Source organism: Crinia signifera, chromosome 7, assembly GCF_055691185.1.
Source record: "Crinia signifera chromosome 7, ASM5569118v1, whole genome shotgun sequence".
Lineage (NCBI taxonomy): Eukaryota > Metazoa > Chordata > Amphibia > Anura > Myobatrachidae > Crinia > Crinia signifera.
Genome location: NC_139223.1, coordinates 175,900,564 through 175,921,505, shown reverse-complemented (window position 1 = coordinate 175,921,505; position 20,942 = coordinate 175,900,564). Strand labels below are relative to the sequence as shown.

At 45.6% G+C, this 20,942-nt stretch overlaps 1 protein-coding gene across 1 annotated transcript in view; it reads left to right on the top strand.

The window, feature by feature from the left end:
* Positions 1–20,571, top strand: part of CPS1 (carbamoyl-phosphate synthase 1) — a 73,101-nt gene extending 52,530 nt beyond the window's left edge. Inside the window, exons 26-38 of the mRNA XM_083154475.1 lie at positions 1,603–1,797; positions 1,903–1,970; positions 3,016–3,091; positions 3,774–3,851; positions 5,085–5,192; positions 8,372–8,461; positions 9,556–9,726; positions 9,811–9,885; positions 13,166–13,264; positions 13,979–14,038; positions 14,552–14,661; positions 18,456–18,585; positions 19,680–20,571. Of these exons, the coding sequence (XP_083010601.1) occupies positions 1,603–1,797; positions 1,903–1,970; positions 3,016–3,091; positions 3,774–3,851; positions 5,085–5,192; positions 8,372–8,461; positions 9,556–9,726; positions 9,811–9,885; positions 13,166–13,264; positions 13,979–14,038; positions 14,552–14,661; positions 18,456–18,585; positions 19,680–19,778 (1,359 nt within the window). The 3' untranslated portion in view covers positions 19,779–20,571. The remainder of the gene's footprint in view (positions 1–1,602; positions 1,798–1,902; positions 1,971–3,015; positions 3,092–3,773; positions 3,852–5,084; positions 5,193–8,371; positions 8,462–9,555; positions 9,727–9,810; positions 9,886–13,165; positions 13,265–13,978; positions 14,039–14,551; positions 14,662–18,455; positions 18,586–19,679) is intronic.
* The last annotated feature ends 371 nt before the right edge of the window (positions 20,572–20,942 follow it).

Below are 20,942 nucleotides of genomic sequence, written 5' to 3'. Positions count from 1 at the left end.
GATACGACCTGTTAATTGCACTTCCCAGTCATATTTCTCAGGTTCTCTCTGAGTTTTTCTAAGAGTACAGTATATTCCAAAACTTGGGACTCTCCCCTTTCTGCCAACACTAGCAGCTTGTCTCTATCATGCCCAGAACCAGAGATATCAGCCTTCCAGCAGCCGGTCCCTGCTCCAGCTCCAAACATCTGGTGTACATTTACAAGGGACCCTTCATTCAGCTCAGTGCCCCTTCCACATGTTAGTGTTCACCCTCCCACCACCTGTGCAGTAAAGGAGTAATTAGCAGAAGTTACTGCTCCAGGTCCTACATGTTGAGTGGAAGATAGAGCAACCACTGCCACCTGTAGGACATCAAAGCTGCTTATAGCACCCCCCACCCCATAGGAGGGGAGAATGGGTAAGGGCCCCAAGTGCATTGCTTTGCCCAGGGGCCCACACTGCTGTTAAGACGGCCCTGGTTGAGGCTGCAAATCCTGAGTTTGTGAGGTCTTTCTCTAAGCCTCAAATTAATTTCCAAGCCACCAACTACAAAGATATGATTGATTGGTCTTCTACAGAACTAACGAGACCTCCTGTTCTCAGAAACTTTTTCAGATGAGCTTTTGAAAAGTTTACTATCTGAAAATAAAGTCCCCAGATTTGGGATTTTCAAGCTTTCCCAGCTCATACGCAGGCTGTGGAGAGAATAGTTAAATTAGTGATGGAAGCATCGAGCAATGTCTAGGCGAGAGATGGTTTTATACAGGCCACATTAGCATCCCGGGCTGTTATGCCACAGTTCGAGACAAAGTGGGAATTCACTCATTAATAAATATTTTGGCAGAAATGTGCAATTGAAAAGAAAGATTACTCTTATTCTTAAGAAAGTTATGAAATATAAATGGAAAAAAAACTGTTTTTTTTTTACAAAAATACAAAAAAAAAAGGAATAGATCGCCTCCACATGGTGCATTCTGGATAACGTCAAATTAAGTAAGGCAAAATGATCTACATACATATATAGGTATGGGAGGGTGGAGGGTGCGCCGGGTGCAAATATTGGCTAGTTACAGCACTGCATAATGTCAAATTAACTATGCTAAAGTATATGAATAAACCACTCTAAGACATCCTAACATAATTTTAACTAGATCGGAGCATCTTCATAGTTTTCGTCTTTTTCACCTAAAGAGTGAAACTTTAGGCCTCTTGCCAGAACAGAAGATGTTGACGTTGGAAGCTTTTGTACGTTTCTTAGTCAGGTCAAGTCACAACTTTTCCACACTAGCCGATTTTGAATTTCTCAATTTCATTTTTTTTCACTCCGCCCTAATGGACAGTTAGTGACAGGTGTAGGCAGTGAGTGACAGGTGTAGGCAGTGAGTGACAGGTGTAGGCAGTGAGTGACAGGTAGAGGGTGATAGTTAAGTATAGTGTGGGTGCAGTGTGGTGTGGTGAAGGCCCCCCAAGACCCACTGCACCCCCAGCATTATAAATACACCTATGGATAAGTTACAATGAGTAGCTTAGGCATCACTAAGCACCTATAGACCTGGACACACATTATTATAAGCCCATATTCCAGGCCAGTTGATGAGTGTTCACTCAATCTCTTACCAGCAATGCGAAGGCTGCATCATCTCGGTGGGAGGACAGATACCCAACAATATGGCCGTGCCCCTCCACAAGAATGGAGTGAAGATTATGGGCACCAGCCCATTGCAGATTGACCGGGCTGAGGACCGCTCCACATTCTCTGCCATTCTGGATGAGCTTAAAATCGCCCAAGCCCCATGGAAAGCGGTGAACTCTCTGGTGAGATGTCTGTAATGTGCCGGGTATAGGTCTAGACGGAACGCAACAGCTGTATTATAGGCTCTTTACTGATTATTATACATATTGTGCTTTATCTTCCTGCAGGACGATGCTCTGCAGTTTACAAAGACGGTGGGATATCCCTGCTTGCTGCGTCCGTCCTACGTGCTCAGGTAGCCAGACATTACATAGCTCTGTATCCTGAACATACATCAGGGTTGACTACCCTTCCAGAATGGCCGGGAGGCTCCTGAAAGTCGGGTCCTTCTCCCGGCCCCACAGAAGGTGGGCAACCCTCCCGCATTCCCCCAGACGTCCAATCTCCCTGGCGTTGCATTTAAATACTGCGATTCGAGATGGGGCAAAAATTATGCAAATTGCGTCATTTTAGCCCAACAAATCAAGGTATTTGCCTACTGGGGGTGGGGCTTGATGACGTGAGATCAGGTTCTGCCCCCCGAAGAGCAGTTTTTCCCAGAAAGGGGACTCTAAAAGAAGGAAAACCTGACTTATTGTACATTCACTATTTTATATATATTTTACTTATTATATAGAATTATTAAACAAAAACAGAGTTTACATTGTCACTTATTACTCTTTAGCATTTAGGACTGGTGTACCTGCAAAACAGGGCACACATAGCATAGTATGTAAAGTATAGTAATAGCATATAAAACCAATCTTTATGTTGGCCTTGCATTTCTTACCATTATTCTTATACCATATTGTAGGGGTATTCAATATGTGGCCCTCCAGCTGCTGTGGGCTACAAATCCCAGCATGCCCTGCCTCAGTTTTATCATGCCCTAATAGCAAAACTGTGGTAAGGCATGCTGGGATATCTAGTGCTATAGACAATATTTTATTGGTGCTTCCTAGCACTGTTCCACCCCTGACCCATGGCACCTTTTCACATTACACCACACAGTATTGCTCCTTATTAACATTACACCACACAGTATTGCATTCTAAATGCATTAGGCATTTGTCTAGTTTGCTAATGCCTAGGGACGGTTCTGCTTCTGCTGTTTGACTGAATTAGATTAACGTCTAAATTATTTGTGTTTGTACCATTTAAGTCTCATAGAACAATAATTGGGGCACATATAGTATTTATCACTTTAATACTAGACCATTGCTGACTAGTGCAAACTAAGCAAGCTTAACGTAATTTAATAGATACTGTACTGTAGAATATTTTCCATACTCTTCCCTCAGTGGGTCAGCCATGAATGTAGTGTACGGAGAAGAAGAGCTGAAGAATTTCCTGGCTGAGGCCACAAGAGTCTCACAGGTAAGCATCCGATTTTATGTTCAGCGCAGATCATAGGCCATAGACCTGGTGTCCGGAGCGTCCCCCTGCAGCCTAGGGGGCCCTTACTCCACTATTATGTGTTTCAGTGTCTCCAGGGGCGCCACTAACCTTATGTGCGCATTGCTAAAAAAAGAGGTGTGACCTTCAGGGAAGTGGTCTCACAGTCACAATTCTTTTTGTAGTTGCTCCCAGTAACTATCTGTCTGTAATGCTGGCTCCTGCACAGTGAAAGGAGGCAGATGCTGCACATAATGTTGCAATACAGCAGCTGGCTCCTGTCACTCAGCAGGAGCTGGCATTTTGTGTCACCCCTAAACTACCACTGTAGCGGTTAATGGGTCTGACTTAAGAAAGAAAGACTTACAGGGGGGCATATTATGAAAGGAGGGGCCCCATATGCAGTTTCTGTGTGGGGCCCCCACCTCTCTAGCCGTAGCGAAAGTGAGTAGACTCTGGCAGTGTGCGCTCTTAAGAGGTGAGTGTTAAATGTGGGTGCAGGGTGTGTGATGCGGACCCCTCAGGATAGAAGGGGCCTGTGTGCACCCACTGAAGATATGACACTGGAGGCACATGAGAAGATTAGAGCACAAGATGGCAGCTTTCTCACATGGCTGAAACAACAAGCTGTGGATTTAACTGGATTTGATTTTCGTCTTTACAGGAGCACCCGGTGGTGATCACCAAGTTCATAGAAGGAGCCCGTGAGGTGGAGATGGACGCCGTCGCCAAAGCAGGGCGTGTATGTTTCATTTTGCAGCCATTAAAATACAGTAATAACAACTAAAACGATCAATGATTTTATGGAGAGATAAAAAAATATATATATCCTGTGTATATATAAAAATGCCAATTTCTCGCATAACACCGCCACAATGTGTGGTATGGTAGCTGCAATATAAAACAGTATTGTATCAGAAAAATTATTTTTTAGTAGCGAATTATATCTTCTGCATGGGGGGAAAGGGATCTTCAGATGGCGCTTGCAGTATTTTTAGCCATTATTACACAAGGGATAGGGATCTTCAGATGGCATTAGCAGGTGCTTTAGAATAGACATCACAGGGGAGAGGGATCTTCAGATGGCATTAGTAGGTGCTTTAGTATTGACATCACAGGGGAGAGGGATCTTCAGATGGCATTATCAGGTGCTTAGTATAGACATCACAGGGGAGAGGGATCTTCAGATGGCATTAGCAGGTGCTTTAGTATAGACAACACAGGGGAAAGGGATCTTCAGATGGCATTAGCAGGTGCTTTAGTATAGACATCACAGGGGAGAGGGATCTTCAGATGGCATTAGCAGGTGCTTTAGTATTGACATCCCAGGGGAGAGGGATCTTCAGATGGCATTAGCAGGTGCTTTAGTATAGACATCACAAGGGAGAGGGATCTTCAGATGGTATTAGCAGGTGCTTTAGTATAGACATCACAGGGGAGAGGGATCTTCAGATGGCATTAGCAGGTGCTTTAGTATAGACATCCCAGGGGAGAGGGATCTTCAGATGGCATTAGCAGGTGCTTTAGTATAGACATCACAGGGGAGAGGGATCTTCAGATGGCATTAGCAGGTGCTTTAGTATAGACAACACAGGGGAAAGAGATCTTCAGATGGCATTAGCAGGTGCTTTAGTATAGACATCACAGGGGAGAGGGATCTTCAGATGGCATTAGCAGGTGGTTTAGTATAGACATCACAGGGGAGAGGGATCTTCAGATGGCATTAGTAGATATTCTAGCAGATTCCTCCCTGTATCTCTGCAGCTCCTCCTGTCCTATGTCCTGAGTAGCCGGAGGCTGATTAAAGAATTATTATATACCTACAGTAAATATTGTATTGGCTGCAGAGGATACAATGGCACCATGTATGCAGCTTACCGGCCACCAGTTGGACAGCCAGGCAATAGAAGGCGCAAGATGCATCTTTAATTTGGTCACTAAAGCAACAATTGACTAATTGACATTATTTGTCCAGGTCATTTCTCATGCCATCTCTGAGCACGTGGAGGATGCTGGCGTGCACTCCGGAGATGCCACTCTTATGATCCCCACACAGACAATCAGCCAAGGGGCACTGGAGAAGGTGAGAATAATTATTATCATATCAGAGAAATAAAAACAGAAAACAACCTCTCTTTATAAAGTACATAAAGCCAATGTATTTACAGATAGTTATATACTCAAGATGTAACCCTGACTGGCATTAATTAACATTAATAAGGTGGTATTTATATACGGTAAACCACAAATGAACATGAAATAAAACAATGCAGATAAACAGCTGTTTCATTACCAGGATTGTTTTCCTTTACATTTGCCTAAGTGAGACACAAGAAATACATTTATAATCACTTATGAACTCCTCTACTGCTTATAATACATCCCTGATTGCTTTTCTCCCAGTCTGTCACCTACAATAGCTCTTTGGTGCACATAAGGTAGATTAACTGCCCATAGCCACAGTATAACAGAGATATCATATTCTTATCATCTATACAGGGAAAAAACAATTAATTATAATAATTAAATGCAAAGTTCTAAAAGTTACTGATCTCTAGAATTGCCTACTTTTGAAAACTAGTTTCAGGGAGATTATAGTTGGTAGTAGAATTTTGCAAAGCAACCCCATTGATGGGGCGTGTCATGCTCTACCCAAAGGGCGTGTCTAGTTCCATATATGGAGAGATTGTGAACGTGGCACCTAGAAGCGTGGGTGTACTGCTACATCTGAGAGGAATCTTTTAATATCCAAATGTAGATGAGCCCCAAAGCAGTTAGTAAGAGATACTATACTTGGTAAAGTGCTGGGGAATGGTGCTGATGATTCAATGTAAATGTATCTGTCTCCCATCCCCCTTTTCCCCTAAAATGTAACACTGTAATGTGGGCTAGTTGACATGGGGGAGATTGCTAGACTAATGAGCGAGAGAGGGAGATTGCTGCTATGTCAGGGAGTCTCCTGCTGAATGCAGGAGGGAAGGTAACTATGATGTAACAGTGTAATGTGGGCTAGGTGACATGAGGGAGATTGCTAGACTAATGAGGGAGAGAGGGAGATTTCTGCTATGTCAGCGAGTCTCCTGCAGAATGCAGGAGGGTAAGTAACTATGATGTAACAGTGCAATGTGGGCTAGGCGAAATGAGGGAGATTGCTAGACTAATGAGGGAGAGAGAGAGATTGCTGCTATGTCAGGGAGTCTCCTGCAGAATGCAGGAGGGGAGGTAACTATGATGTAACAGTGTAATGTGGGCTAGGTGACATGAGGGAGATTGCTATACTAATGAGGGAGAGAGGGGGATTGCTGCTATGTCAGGGAGTCTCCTGCAGAATGCAGAAGGGTAGGTAACTATGATGTTACAGTGTAATGTGGGCTAATTGACATGAGGAAGATTGCTAGACTAATGAGGGAGAGAGGGGGATTGCTGCTATGTCAGGGAGTCTCCTGCAGAATGCAGGAGGGGAGGTAACTATGATGTAACAGTGTAATGTGGGCTAGGTGACATGAGGGAGATTGCTAGACTAATGAGGGAGAGAGGGAGATTGCTGCTATGTCAGGGAGTCTCCTGCAGAATGCAGGAGGGGAGGTAACTATGATGTTACAGAGTAATGTGGGCTAGGTGACATGAGGGAGATTGCTAGACTAATGAGGGAGAGAGGGAGATTGCTGCTATGTCAGGGAGTCTCCTGCAGAATGCAGGAGGGGAGGTAACTATGATGTAACAGTGTAATGTGGGCTAGGTGACATGAGGGAGATTGCTAGACTAATGAGGGAGAGAGGGAGATTGCTGCTATGTCAGGGAGTCTCCTGCAGAATGCAGGAGGGGAGGTAACTATGATGTAACAGTGTAATGTGGGCTAGGTGACATGAGAGAGATTGCTAGACTAATGAGGGAGAGAGGGAGATTGCTGCTATGTCAGGGAGTCTCCTGCAGAATGCAGGAGGGGAGGTAACTATGATGTAACAGTGTAATGTGGGCTAGGTGACATGAGGGAGATTGCTAGACTAATGAGGGAGAGAGGCAGATTGCTGCTATGTCAGGGAGTCTCCTGCAGAATGCAGGAGGGGAGGTAACTATGATGTAACAGTGTAATGTGGGCTAGGTGACATGAGGAAGATTGCTAGACTAATGAGGGAGAGAGGGAGATTGCTGCTATGTCAGGGAGTCTCCTGCAGAATGCAGGAGGGGAGGTAACTATGATGTAACAGTGTAATGTGGGCTAGGTGACATGAGGGAGATTGCTAGACTAATGAGGGAGAGAGGCAGATTGCTGCTATGTCAGGGAGTCTCCTGCAGAATGCAGGAGGGGAGGTAACTATGATGTAACAGTGTAATGTGGGCTAGGTGACATGAGGAAGATTGCTAGACTAATGAGGGAGAGAGGGAGATTGCTGCTATGTCAGGGAGTCTCCTGCAGAATGCAGGAGGGGAGGTAACTATGCTGATCTCTGAACATTTCAAAGAAATGTATGTGGAAAAGGATGTACGTAATGTATGTGCTGGCTTGTTCCCCGGGGATCAGCAGCGCTGTGTGTATCAGGCGCTGTGCGGCACCTGGGACTCAGCATAGGGCTTCACACTCCTTCTATGCCCACCCCCCCAACTCTAGCCAATGGGAGCCTGGGGGCGGGCTTAGAAGGTGTATAATGCTGTATGCCAAGTCCCAGGAGCAGCACATGTCTACCAATCCATTGGGAAAAACCAGCCAGCACATATATTATATACTGTACATCAAATAATGTATATTTATATGTGCTAAGCGGTTCCCTCCCTGCATTATGTGGTTGGCGTTGCAGTCCAGGGGCTGCAGCGGCCACAGCTTTAAACTGCAGTTAATACTTATAGCACAAGGTTAATCTCCAGCTGTTTGGCCTGATGTAGGAACGTTAGCATGTCCAGTTGGCTACACACGTGTGTGTTCAGCATGCACAGATGTGCATAGTAAGGTGCCACGTGAATGCGGGTTGCAGGGCGTCCGGAGGGGCGGCGCTGACCTGCTTGCTAGGCTGCAAGTGTAAGCAGCCTGGTGAACAGGTCTGAATGAGCCCAATTATTTAGCCCAAACAAGAAATTTTGACTTTTCCCAAATGCAGCAGGGGAGGGGGGGGGGGGGGTCTGCTTACTCAGGTTATGACTTTTCTTCACATCCAACAAGTCCCATTATAAATGTAATTTCTAGGTCGCAGAAGATTATAACTAAGCTGTCTCTCCTATAAGCCTAGAAAAGTGGCTGAAATTTCACTTCTTTCCTGTTATTTGCAGGTGAAAATTGCCACCAAGAAAATTGCGAATGCTTTTGATATTTCTGGGCCCTTCAATGTGCAGTTCCTCGTCAGAGGAAATGATGTGCTGGTAAGTGACAGTCCACGTGCTAGTCCACCGTCTCACTGACGTGGCCATAGAGCTCCTGAGGGGGGGGGGCCTCTACATCCCAGCAATACATAGGAGCCTACAGTATATGGGAAGTTCCACAAAGACCACTAATCTTACATACACAATAATTACAATTTGATTTGACCAACTGATCGTGGTGTCCCTGCAAGTGTGCGGCGAATCTCTGCCAAGCCATGGCGCACGTTGCCGGAGCCTATGATTTGTGGTATTTCTAGCACACCGATCCCACCATTAATAGGTGACCCAGAGCATTCTCTACAAACAGGCGCAGCGCCATGTCGCTTGTCTCACACTCAACACAGTCCTACGTCACCAAGTTCCATACTGTAACTGCAAGACATACAATTATACAGGCATCCTTTCATCCCCTGCACCCTTCACTGACTTACTGCTCTGCAGCGGGGTAATTCAGGACCGGATTAAGGTTAAGAGGGGTCTGGGGCACTTAAGGCAGAGGGGAAGCCTGGGTAAAAAAGGGGGAGGGGGGTATATTAGATTGTGCATAAACCAAACAAGACCCATTCCAGGAGGGATAAAATGCTGGGATAGAACTCAGGAGAGATAGTGATGTCACTGTGCTCTGGACAGGGGCCCTGACAGAGGGGGGGGGTACAGTATCCCCTATGTCCTATCCCCCCCTTCCTCAATCTGGCTATAGGAAAATCAGGAACAATGCAATATACAAATGTAAACGTGGAAATGCTCTCACCCACGTATTATACTTAGAATAAAACTAGTTTCCAATAGATGAGTTACCATATGCCTTTAATACAAAGGACAAAGGTGTGGAATATAGGTAACTTTCCCACTAGATTAATACAACGGATATATATTTTACATAAGGATGTCAGAGAACGATGGACACTGCGATCAAAGACTGAAGTACTGTATCTTTGTGTAGTTCTGCAGCACCTGAAGTAAAGTTGGTTGAATACTCCTGCTGCTCTAAACCTACGCGCCAGTAACTCATTTGTACATTGAGTGCGGTCATAGCAAACAGTGGTGGGTTTTTATTACTGTTGACTAAATCCAGATTGCCTCTCGGCTATTAGGTGATTGAGTGCAACCTGAGGGCCTCCCGCTCCTTCCCATTTGTGTCCAAGACCTTGGGAGTTGACTTCATCGATGTGGCCACCAAAGTCATGATTGGAGAAAATATTGACGAGGGTCCACTTCCAACGCTAGAGAGCCCCATCATCCCTGCAGACTACGTTGGGATCAAGGTGAGCGCCTGAGATGGAGAAATCAGAAGACAATGTAAAATTTATGTTTTAGTTCATTTATTGCTAACTCATTTATTTTAACAGGCCCCCATGTTTTCTTGGCCTCGTCTGAGAGGAGCCGATCCAATCCTGCGGTGTGAGATGGCATCTACTGGGGAGGTAAATTTGTCTTTATAAACCTGGAAGAGGTTACACTTAAGGGGTGCACACACGCTTTGATTCTGCCAGGTTTTTGTTTCCATTTTGCTTATAGAAGCAAAATCGAATGGTTTTTAAGATGCATTTGATTCGATGTGCGCTCCCGTTTTTGTCTATATGGAAAAGAAAAATAGACTGCAGGCAAGGAAATATTGAATTAGATTCAGTAAATCGAAATGTGTACACTGTACCTTGAATGTAAATCCAAATCGATATCGAATGCAAAAGTGCAGATTGATTGTAAAAGCAAAGGCCAAATCGAAAGGGGGTGGAATAGTGGAAATCGAAAGTAAATATGTGTGTACACACCTTTACACAGACAGAGAATATCGGTGCGTTCAGTGCTAAGAAAATAGTTTGTCAGTGTAATCTGCTGATCAGTAACACTAGGAATTGTCTGCAGTCTTGCTTATATGTTTTTTGGTCATTATTGAATCATAAAGTATTACAAGCCACCTCTGGCAGGTATGTTCCTGACTCCTGTATGTGTTCTTTGTGCAGTCTCACCTGTCACATAATTAGACCATTAGCACTCTTGAGTCAGGCTGTTCAGCTGCAGTGACTCTCCTCATTAAGGGGGCTTGTCCATTCTAGTTTTTCTGATTGGATATTGTATCCTATATTACCCAGCCTGCCCTAAGCGCTGTGCTGCTTATACTGCCAGTTCTAGTGCTATTGCTGGACATGCCTGATTACTCCTAAAGTCGTTGAACTATCTGTTTCTTTGCATGTACCTGTTGTGCATACCCTGAACACTCCAGCCTGGTGTCAGAGTGGTCCTGACGAAGCTTTTTGTGAAGTGTACGCGACAATACATACCCTTCCCCCCCATACCAATGCATTTTGATCTGTATAGATAGTTGTGCGTTCCCGGGGTCTCCGCTGTACATGGATTCCTAAATCTAGTGACACGGTGTCTGGCATCAGTCACCGTGCACTACTACACCGGCACTCCACCTGACCGAGGTGGTGTATGCTCACCCACCTTGAGTCACTGCTGTAGTAGTAACTCGTAGTCTGGAATGGTCCCAGCGACAGATGGCTGGGCTGGTATCACTACCCGTGACCAGCAGCAGCCGTAATCCCCATGTACCTCTACAGTCATCCCTGACCCCCGCAGCTGCAAGGGGCACAAGTTCTCCACAGCCAGCATATGTAACATAATGTAACTTTGTTTTGTGTGCAACAATAATATTTATTATATCACAGCAACAATGATCCAAATGATAGGCAGCCCATAGAGATATTTTCCTCTGAGAACCGAGCCACATTATACATAGAATGCTCCTCTGACCTGCGACCATTCAGGGGCTGAAAACGGGAGCGCGCACCCGGCGATTTATCGCTGGTGCACACTCCAATCACTGGCAATATGGTCGACCATATTTCCAGCGATATTTGCTATAATCGCCCCCGTGTGTACGCACAATAAGGTAGCACACCCCCATGGCCTCTAACACTGATTAATTCAAGAGCCCCTAAAATGGAGGGTCTACTCATAATTATTCATTTCATTTTGCTGTGCGACTGTCAAAATTTCGTTTTTTTGCTTGCTATGTGTTCTTTGTGCAGTCTCACCTGTCACATAATTAGGCCATTAGCTCTCTGCCTTGAGTCAGGCTGTTCAGCTGCAGTGACTCTCCTCATTAAGGGGGCTTGTCCATTTTAGCTTTTCTGATTGGATATTGTGTCCTACAGTATATTTACCCAGCCTGCCCTAAGCGCTGTGCTGCTTACACTGCCAGCTCTAGTGCTATTGCTGGTTATGCCTGATTACTCCTAAAGTTTTTGAACTATCTGTTTCTTTGCATGTACCTGTTGTGCATACCCTGAGCACTCCATCTATGTTGCCAGTGTGAATACCTGCCGCAGTGATCCCCTGCTAGTCGCAAACTGTAGTGTTCTAAACTGGCTTATTTTTCCTGTGTCTGGTCTTTCCTCCTCTGTCCCTACCTCACTCCAGTCCTGTATGTTGCTTGCCCAGCCTCCTGTAGCAGCCTTGTCCATCTTAAGAAGACCTGGTGGACCTAATTTTCTGGGGAAAAGTGGATGTTATAATTGAAGCCTTAGCTTACAGGAGGCTTTAAGGACTGCTGGGCTAGAGCAACAGCACCGCCTAGCACCACCGTGGTGCCCGTTGTAACATAAAGGTGTACCAGTATAATGTGCTGATAATATACATACTGTATGGTTTAAGAACCTCAAAAAGAGAAATTAACACTAACCTGTATAAAGTATACAGTCACCCACAAATAAAGTTACATAAAACTCCATGTTAGATTCATCTCATGTCTTTGATAGTGATTCAGAAAAAAATATATTTACCAGACAAAGATATGTGACAACACACTGAACAATCTGAGGCCAGAAGGCGGTCCTGTAAGGGGCATATAATCCAGTAAGGGTCTTATAATGACTCATCTGGCTAAGAAGGTCCACACTTACCCAGATGTATGGGGACCAATGGCGGCTCCAGGGGAGAGGCTGTCGCACATTTCAAGATTCAAATAGTTCCAAATTCAGTTTGGAATGGCAGTTACTGTGCCTCCCCTATTTGAATTGTGCTGCAGCCCCCCTCTGGTGGGTACGGCACTCAACTTTTGGGCAGTGGTTCCCAACCTTTTTTCTCTCCCGTACCCCTTGATTAGGCTTTTCATTTATAATTACCCCTTCTCTCAATTTGAAATTTCCACAGTACTTATGAGTGGAAGTGAGCAGTATGCGTGTCCTAATATTAAGGAGTAACCGTGGACTAGTATATGGTCAGGAATCAGGTCCCTCTTTGTCTGGCCGCTGGCTGTGTATTGTCTCCAGAGTTCCCGCTAACACCTGTAGGATTAATGCTTCTTCCACCCGTGTCCGTGCGGGGCAGATGTTCACAGGTAGCTCTCAGTGAATTGCTGGTTGGGCAAAAGCTGATGACGCTGCAGATGGAACTGGAAATGACACAACGGGGCTTGTTTCCATGTCAACGGTAGACTTCTTTTGCCATTGGGAGACTTTTTCTTCTTCCGCCATCACCAATATTATTTCCAAGTACCCCCAACTGGTCTGCAGAGTACCCCCAGGGGTACTAGTACCCCAGGTTGTGAACCACTGGTTTAGAGCAATGTGCACTTTCTGACCATGGCAGTGGCCCAGTTATACATTATATATGCAATATATAAATGGAAATTTGCGGCTAGTAATAAGCTCCTGCAGTTACTGTGTGCTAATGTCTGTCTCCTTCTGTCCTGATAAGGTGGCCTGCTTTGGACAAAACATCTATTCTGCCTTCCTGAAGGCCATGATCTCCACTGGCTTCAAACTGCCTCAGAAGGGAATTCTCATTGGAATCCAGGTTAGTGATACATACTCTATTGCAGGAGTGGCCAACCCGTGGCTCTTTACTTAATGATATGCAGATTGCGCATCCTTGGCACTGCCGCTTGCCTAATCTGACTGCGCGCTAATATCGGAGCATGCTGTACCCCCAGCGTCATGGAACAGGAACAAAAACCGCGAGGGCTGAGAGTTTGGGAGCAGGGGATCCCCATCGGAGTTCACATCATCAATTTTGTTTTATTTGTACAACGACATAATAGCAACAGATTGGTGTACAGAAGGAGCCGGCCTCTTTCTTGCAGGGGCTGGCGATTCTATCGCGATTCTATCGCCAGCGGGCGGCTCTCGCGAGACGCTCGCACCCCGTGGCTATGGTGCTTTCACTGCCGCCCGCCGCCTCCCCCGGTGCCCCACCCTATCCATGCCCATCTCCCTGAAGTGGAGACGGACAGGGACCCGCAGCGGCGCCATCCTGAAACTGGGACGCGTGTGCATGTGAGGCGCACGTGCGTCCCAGTCAGATGGAGCGCCTCTACACCGGCGATCACCAGCGCAAGCATGCTGGCGATCCCCGGCCAAGAACCAGGGGCGCTCCATCTGAATGTGAAAATAGCCAGCAGTGCGCAATCAGCGATACAATTTACAGGCCTGGGTATTTGTTGTGAATAGGTGTGTTTGGATCTCTCTGGAACCAAGTAACACACGATTCTCATTGTCTTTTCCTTTACAGAATTCCTTCCGGCCCCAATTCCTTGGCACAGCCCAGCACCTCAAAGATCAAGGATTCAAGGTACAGCAACGTTCACATGTAGAAGTTTGAGTATCCAGATAGGACCTTACTTAACTTAGATTCAATAAAGCAAAGCGAGATGATGTAATTCTATTATTACCTTCATACACAAACACAGGAGGGTTCCAGTTGCCGGTAAACTCCCATCCTCTTGGCAAGTGGCTCAAATTATGACAGCAATATCAATACTATATAATGCTTTCATGGTTCATATAATGCAACCATCAGTGGCGTCAAGAGGAGGGTGGGTACTTTTTGCTCGGGTCTGCTGGGGGGGCCCGGGTCCCACTCCCCCCTCCCTCACTGCAGGGAGAGAGAGCATAGCCTCTCTCCCTGGGTCAGTGCCGTGTGCTGAGGTGGGGAGAGACAGCTACAGTGGCATCCTGTCCATCTCTTCTCCCTCTTTGTGAACTATTAGTTACAGGTAATATATAACAACTAGCAACTCACCTGTATGAATGCAGGTACTGTATACTGTCATTGTATTAAGTTGTTTCTCCCCCTGTTAAACAGCTGTACGCTACAGAGGCCACTGCAGACTGGCTCAATGCAAATGATATCCCAGCCACCGCAGTAGCTTGGCCATCCAAGGAGGCACAGTCCAGCTCTCCCTCTATCAGCAAGTAAGTATGTAAGCTCTAACCAGCAGGGTCCTCTTCCCTCATGTGATTTACCTTCACTTACTTAAACCATCTGCTGATGCGGCTATAATTATGTATATGGGGAAAAGGATGTAGGACTGCACACCCCAAATGCACAAGCAGAAAAAGGTGCTGCCATGCTGGGACTTGTAGTTCTCCAAATAAGTTAAAATGCAATACGGATGCACGCCACAGTAATAATAATAAACTCTGTTTCTCATATTGAGCAGTATAGAGTTTTTTGGTATATTTGTTGGCCAAGAAATACTATCCCAACAACCAGCGTCTAGGTGACTTCTTCTGGTGGGTCCCTATTACCAAGTTTGAGTCCAGGGGGCGGGACCCCCAAAAAGCTGATAAACCCCAGGGCAGCACAATGGTGAGAAACTAGAGTGTTAGTGAATTTGAAAGAAGCAAAAGCTTCTAGGGGTTATAAGTGAGAAAGTTTAATAATAAACAAAAATGCTAAAGTGCTAAATAAATATTATAGTGTGCCAGCCCGAGGCAAACGGGATACAGTCATTAGGTCTACAGCAACTAGGTCGACAGGCATCAAGGTCGACATGGGTCTAGATTGACATAGGTCTAGGTCGACAGGTCATTAGGTCGACACAAGCATCAGGTCAACATGGGCAATGTCGACAGTCAAAAGGTCGACATGGTCTTTGCAGGCACTGGCGAAAGCATCTCTGGCTCCCGCCAGGGGCACACACGCACATTATGCGCGCGCGCCCCGTGGCAACGGAGCTTGCCTCGAGTCCCTGCTGCCTCCCCCTCGCCGCCCTGCCCCCCCCCCCCCCCGAACCCAGGGGGACGCTGCCCAGATAATGGGACGCGCATGAGATGCCCCAGGCCCTATCGCGGGTGCTCGCCAGAGGAGAGGATCTGGCGGGCGCCAGCATTGAATGAGGCCGGCTTCATCTGTAGTTGTTGTGGACCGAACAACCCACACCCCAGTAGTGGGATAATTGTTAGTGACTACTGTGCACTACGTGTGTGCGAGAACTCCCTGTGAAGAAAGTCAGCACCTTCTTTTCTTTGCTGGCCGTTTGCAAGGTGATTGGCAGGTGGCTGGCATTTGGGGGTGGCACCCAGTCAGGGGGAAAAAAGCAGACGTGTACAGCCGATTCTGACGTCGGCTGTGGCCCAGATCTGCCTGTAACATTTCAGCTGCCAAGTAAGTCCAGTGGGATAGACGGGTTCTGCTCTATAGCAGCCCTGCGAACAGGTGTGAATCAGGCCCATAGTATCAATATGCAGTCTATAAATACTAGAGTCCAAACTAGTTAAAACCATTCAGAACAGGTGGGCAGGGTGCTACTCCAAGACAAAGGAGTCCCAACCTACAAGTGTACAATGTACAAAATATTGAGTATGTGGGAGAAAGGGATCTTGGACTGCTCGCCCTAATACCTGTACTTGTCCTCTATTGTATTTAACTGTCACGGTTTCCTGATTTGCTTATTCACTTATGTACTCTGTAATTGGGTGCTGCGGATCCCCTGTGGCACCATATAAATAAAGGATAATAAATAAGTGCTATAATAGTATTGGCTAATGACACATACACTTCAGTAATCAGTATCAGTGCCACAAAGGGCAGGATTAAACCTTTTCAAGGGTCCTAAGCAATCGCTATCTCGGGGGGGGGGGGGGCTCACAATGATCTACTACATTTTGAATGCCAACGAACAGTCTATGATCTGGAAATTGGATGTGAATATGTTGTCTATGGTTTATGTACTTTAATTTTTTTATGGGTACAATACATTAATACATACTGTATTTTCTCTATAGACCCTTTAAGATGTTGTTATTTTGAGTTGGTTCATTTTTTTTTTATCTTGGAAACAAATTAAGAAAGCTTGATTTGTAATTTCCTATCAATAATAAATCAATATTTTTGATCTTTTGTCATGGGGCAGCTTACAATAAGTGTTATCTACTCTGCCTATCTGGTAAACTGGCACTTTCATTGGTCTTCACTCACCTGAAACATGGGTGGGTTAGTAACTGTCCCTACATAGAACATCTTACTTCCAGGCGGCAATCACACTGGCCATGACTAATGCTGGCTACACATCAGACCAACTTTCCTTCAACCATCCAACTAGTTGTTTGGATTAAATAAAAACCTGGTACTGGATGGGAGCAAATGTCATTTGTTTCCCAAATCGGGAAATGGACAACAACTGTCACTCAGACAATGGGGAATATTCTGGTTCCCTCGCAAAGGAACAATCACTCTCTAATGGACAGGTGGGGCTGATGTAACATGTGCAGAGAGTTAGATTTGGGTGGGTGGGTGTATTTCACACTGATATCTATGTTGCAGTGTAAAAATAAAGCAGCCAGTATTTGCCCTGCACAGAAACAATAAAACACCCAAATCTAACTCTCTCTGCACATGTTACATCTGCCCCATCTGCAGTGCACATGGTTTTGTCTATTAGAAAGTGATTATGCATTTGTGGGTGAACCAATTTCACTGAATGTTTTTGTCCTTTCTCTTGAGTTTGTGAGCAAATTGCTTATTGGCATTTGCCCCCCATACAGTACCAATTTTTTCAGTCCAACTAACCAACTAGTTGGATGGTTAGAGGAAAGCTGGTCTGATGTGTGGCCAGCAATATTCGCATGCTGATATTGAGGGGGATGAGTGAATATTTGTAACTATCCAATAGCAGCAATAATGAGTGTGACTATCTCCTTTCCTCTGGCACAGAAGGTTGGCTTCTAACGATTACATACATGGCCATATCTAGATCAACTAGTTAGACACCTAAAAAGGATCGGCATACACCAGATCGACACTGACAGAAGCTCGACACAAGCAAAAAAAGGGCAAAATTAAATTTTCATGGGACATGGTACTTACATGGAGGCCATGATGACCTATGTGGACAGACACCAAAAAAATAGAAAAACTCTTGTCAACCACATTCCTGTCAACATTTTGCTTGTGTCGATTTTCGTTGCGGTAGATGTAAACGCTCCCGTTAGGGAAGCCAATCCCGGGGCATTTTTTCAATCCCGGGATTGGCTTTTCTAATAGAAAAACACCCTGGCTGCCCCGCATTTACTTACATGCAGGTGCAGCTGGGTTGCCGGGTGCGTGGACAGATGGGTTGCCGGGTGGATGGGCGGTCAGCTTCAGGAGCCGGGTCATGCTGCGGCAGCTGGCGTGCTGGCTAGTTGGGCGGGCGCGCGGCTTCTTCATACTGCCGGCCGTGACCTGCCTGCGCAGCGTGACCTCTGATCTCGTCACGCTGAGAGGTCACACTGTGCATTGATGCTCTGCCTGGGAGAAGCCGGGTAGCGTCTGAGCGGGTGCTCAGACGCTGCCCGGCATTAGACTGGGCATGCGAAGTCTAATCCCGAAATCCCGGGATTGAAATCCCAGCCTTTTGGGGGCCAAATCCCAGGATCCCGCCGATCCCGGGATTGGCCACCCTAGTTCCCGTCCTATTTTTTTGCGTCTAAGTCATTGTCAATCTAAACATGAATGATCTTCTTTACCATAACCATATGTAATAAGGTTGGGTTTGCTGAAGGTACGGGATATCGTCCGACCGAGGATATTTTTGTAAATGACTGCCGCTTTAAAAATATAGATCAATCAACATCTTGCCCCCTGTTACATCTGCCCCTAGGTGTAATATTACACCCGCCCCTAGGTGTGATATTAGTGGCTGATCTGTATAGATTCTGAGTGTGGAACCCTTGGCGTTACCATATTATACAGGTATATATCATCACTTTTCTTCTTTGCACAGGTTGATTAAAGAAGGCAACATCGATATGGTGATTAACCTGCCCAACAGCAACACAAAGTATGTGCATGATAACTTCCTGATACGGAGGACTACAGTGGACAGCGGCGTTCCCCTAATCACCAACTTCCAGGTGGGTCCCCATTAGCCATACACACTACAAGGGGCAGAAATAAGTGCCAGATAAAGCTGATATTCTATGCTACAGATCAGGGGCAGAACTAGAACTTTGTGGGCACCATAGCAAAATCTTGAAAGCCCCCCCCCCCCCCCCCCCCCCCCTTGCCACTACAATGCTCCTTAGGGGAGCAGGAGAGAAATAGAGATGAAGGGTTTCATGGAAAAGGAAAGAGAGAAGAGCAAAAAGCATGAGAGGGGAGAGAGACGGCATCAGGGAGAGAGGGTGAAGAGAAAGAGAAGGGTGAGGAGCAAGAGAGGGTGGGAGGGAGAGAGAATGAGGGGGGCAAGAGTGTCAGGGAGAGAGCGGGAATGTGTCAGCAGAGAGAAGGGGGAGAGGTAAGTGCAAGAGTGAGCAGCAAGATGGAGTGTAAGAGGGCCAGATGTGGCTTAATCCGAAAAGTAACAGACAACAATTAGCCTGAAATTAGCAGTTGGCTATTAGTACTGTTAGTAATCCTGCCTATAAATTAGATCAATAAGTGCAAGTACAGTTCTGTTAGTCCAGTCACAAAGTGGGTAGGTATAAGACTTTCAGTATCCACTCTAATGGAGAGAAAGAACACTAATCCCATGTCTGGCCACACAGAAAAAAGGGGAGTAATACTCTTATCCTATTTGTTAGTTGAAGCCAACTAACAAGCAGGATAAGAGTATTACTCCCTTTTTTTTCCTGCAGCTTCAGAGGAACAAGGGAGGAAAGGAGAAGAGAGACTTTGCAATCAGCAGGAGCTTTCTTTGGGTGGGAAGCGAGCAGTGATCGGTGCATGGAGAGCTGCTGGACCTCATAGCAGCTACACTCCCTGCACCCTCAGTAGTAACGCCACTTCTCCAGATGGTAAACTACAGCAGTTGTAGAAATCATGTAATGCCCAGTCCTGACTGGGTGGGTGATCAGCATGTACCAGCAAGTTTACTCCAACAGTTATGCCAAGAATTGCCCATCAAATACAGACCTCTAAAGCGGACAACTCATATCAGGGAATTGGCAATCAGAATTTCTGTTTTATCCTGTAATTACGTATCATGCTGTGTGCATATCTTTTCTAGGTGGTCAAACTATTTGCCGAAGCAATGAAATACTCTGGGGACCTGGACTGCAAGAGCCTTTTCCACTACAGACAATTTGGGGGTGCCAAATCCACATAGAGGTCCTGAGTCCCAAAGCAGCTGTCCCTGGAAAAGGGTCCGGTGACCACAAGACGTCTATTGTTGGTCTTCTGTTTACTTTCAGTTGTGTTACACAAAGTTGCAAGAAGAACACAAATGTCACTATCATTATGTCTTCGCATTTTGACACTTGGAAATCCAGTACCGTATTGATCTAAACATACACCATGAATGACAGTTTATAAACCTATACCCCCTCCCTCTCCCCACTCACATACTATGGGGGGCTTATTCAGAGAACCACACAAATGCTTCACAGCTGGTAAGCAATGTACATAGTAGAGGCAGATAATGCAGGACAATGTGCGCAGATGTAATCAAGTCATTATTTGGGTGTACAATCAAAAATATATTATACCCACACATACATGAAACAAATGATCATTGTACAAGTCCGCACTCACCTAATAGTGTGCAGCCGACTGCTAAGTGCATAGCGTCCCAAGACACGTGACATCACAGTTACTATGTTACATATTCCCCTGTATTAGGGGAGTGTTACCCCACATAACATCCACTGTCCTCTCCATCCTGCCCCCCTCCTTCCCCGACGCACAAGTACCAGGATATAACCATAAGTCTTCATTGCACACTAATTACATTCTAACTGTGCAAATATTAGTACCAAGCACAAATGTACACTCAAACATTTACTGAAAGGTAAAACATTTGCAACGTGTTCATACAACGGTATAACTGGTTCTTTGAGATATGAACTAAACTGTGACAAAATTTATGGATGAAAAAATAAAACGACAATATTTTTCAACAAGACGTCTCGTGTTATTTTTTGATTACAACTACAATACGATAGAAATTAGGGTACTTGTTTCCTAGCACGGCCACAACGATCATGATCGTGGGCATCGTGAGGAAAAATCGGGGGCATCGCGGCCATCGCAAGCACTAAAAAATCGGGTGCGATGGTCGCGACGCGATGCCCGCAATTTCCCCATAGGGAACAATGTTAAATGCCTCAATTTAGCCGCGATGCCCCCGATTTCCCATAGGAAACAATGTTAAATGGGTCAATTTACCCAAATCATCATAGGGAACAATGTTAAATGGGCCATAAACCCCCCAAAACACCCCTGAACAGTGAAATGTCCCCCCAAAAGTATTTTACGCCACCCCACGATCAAC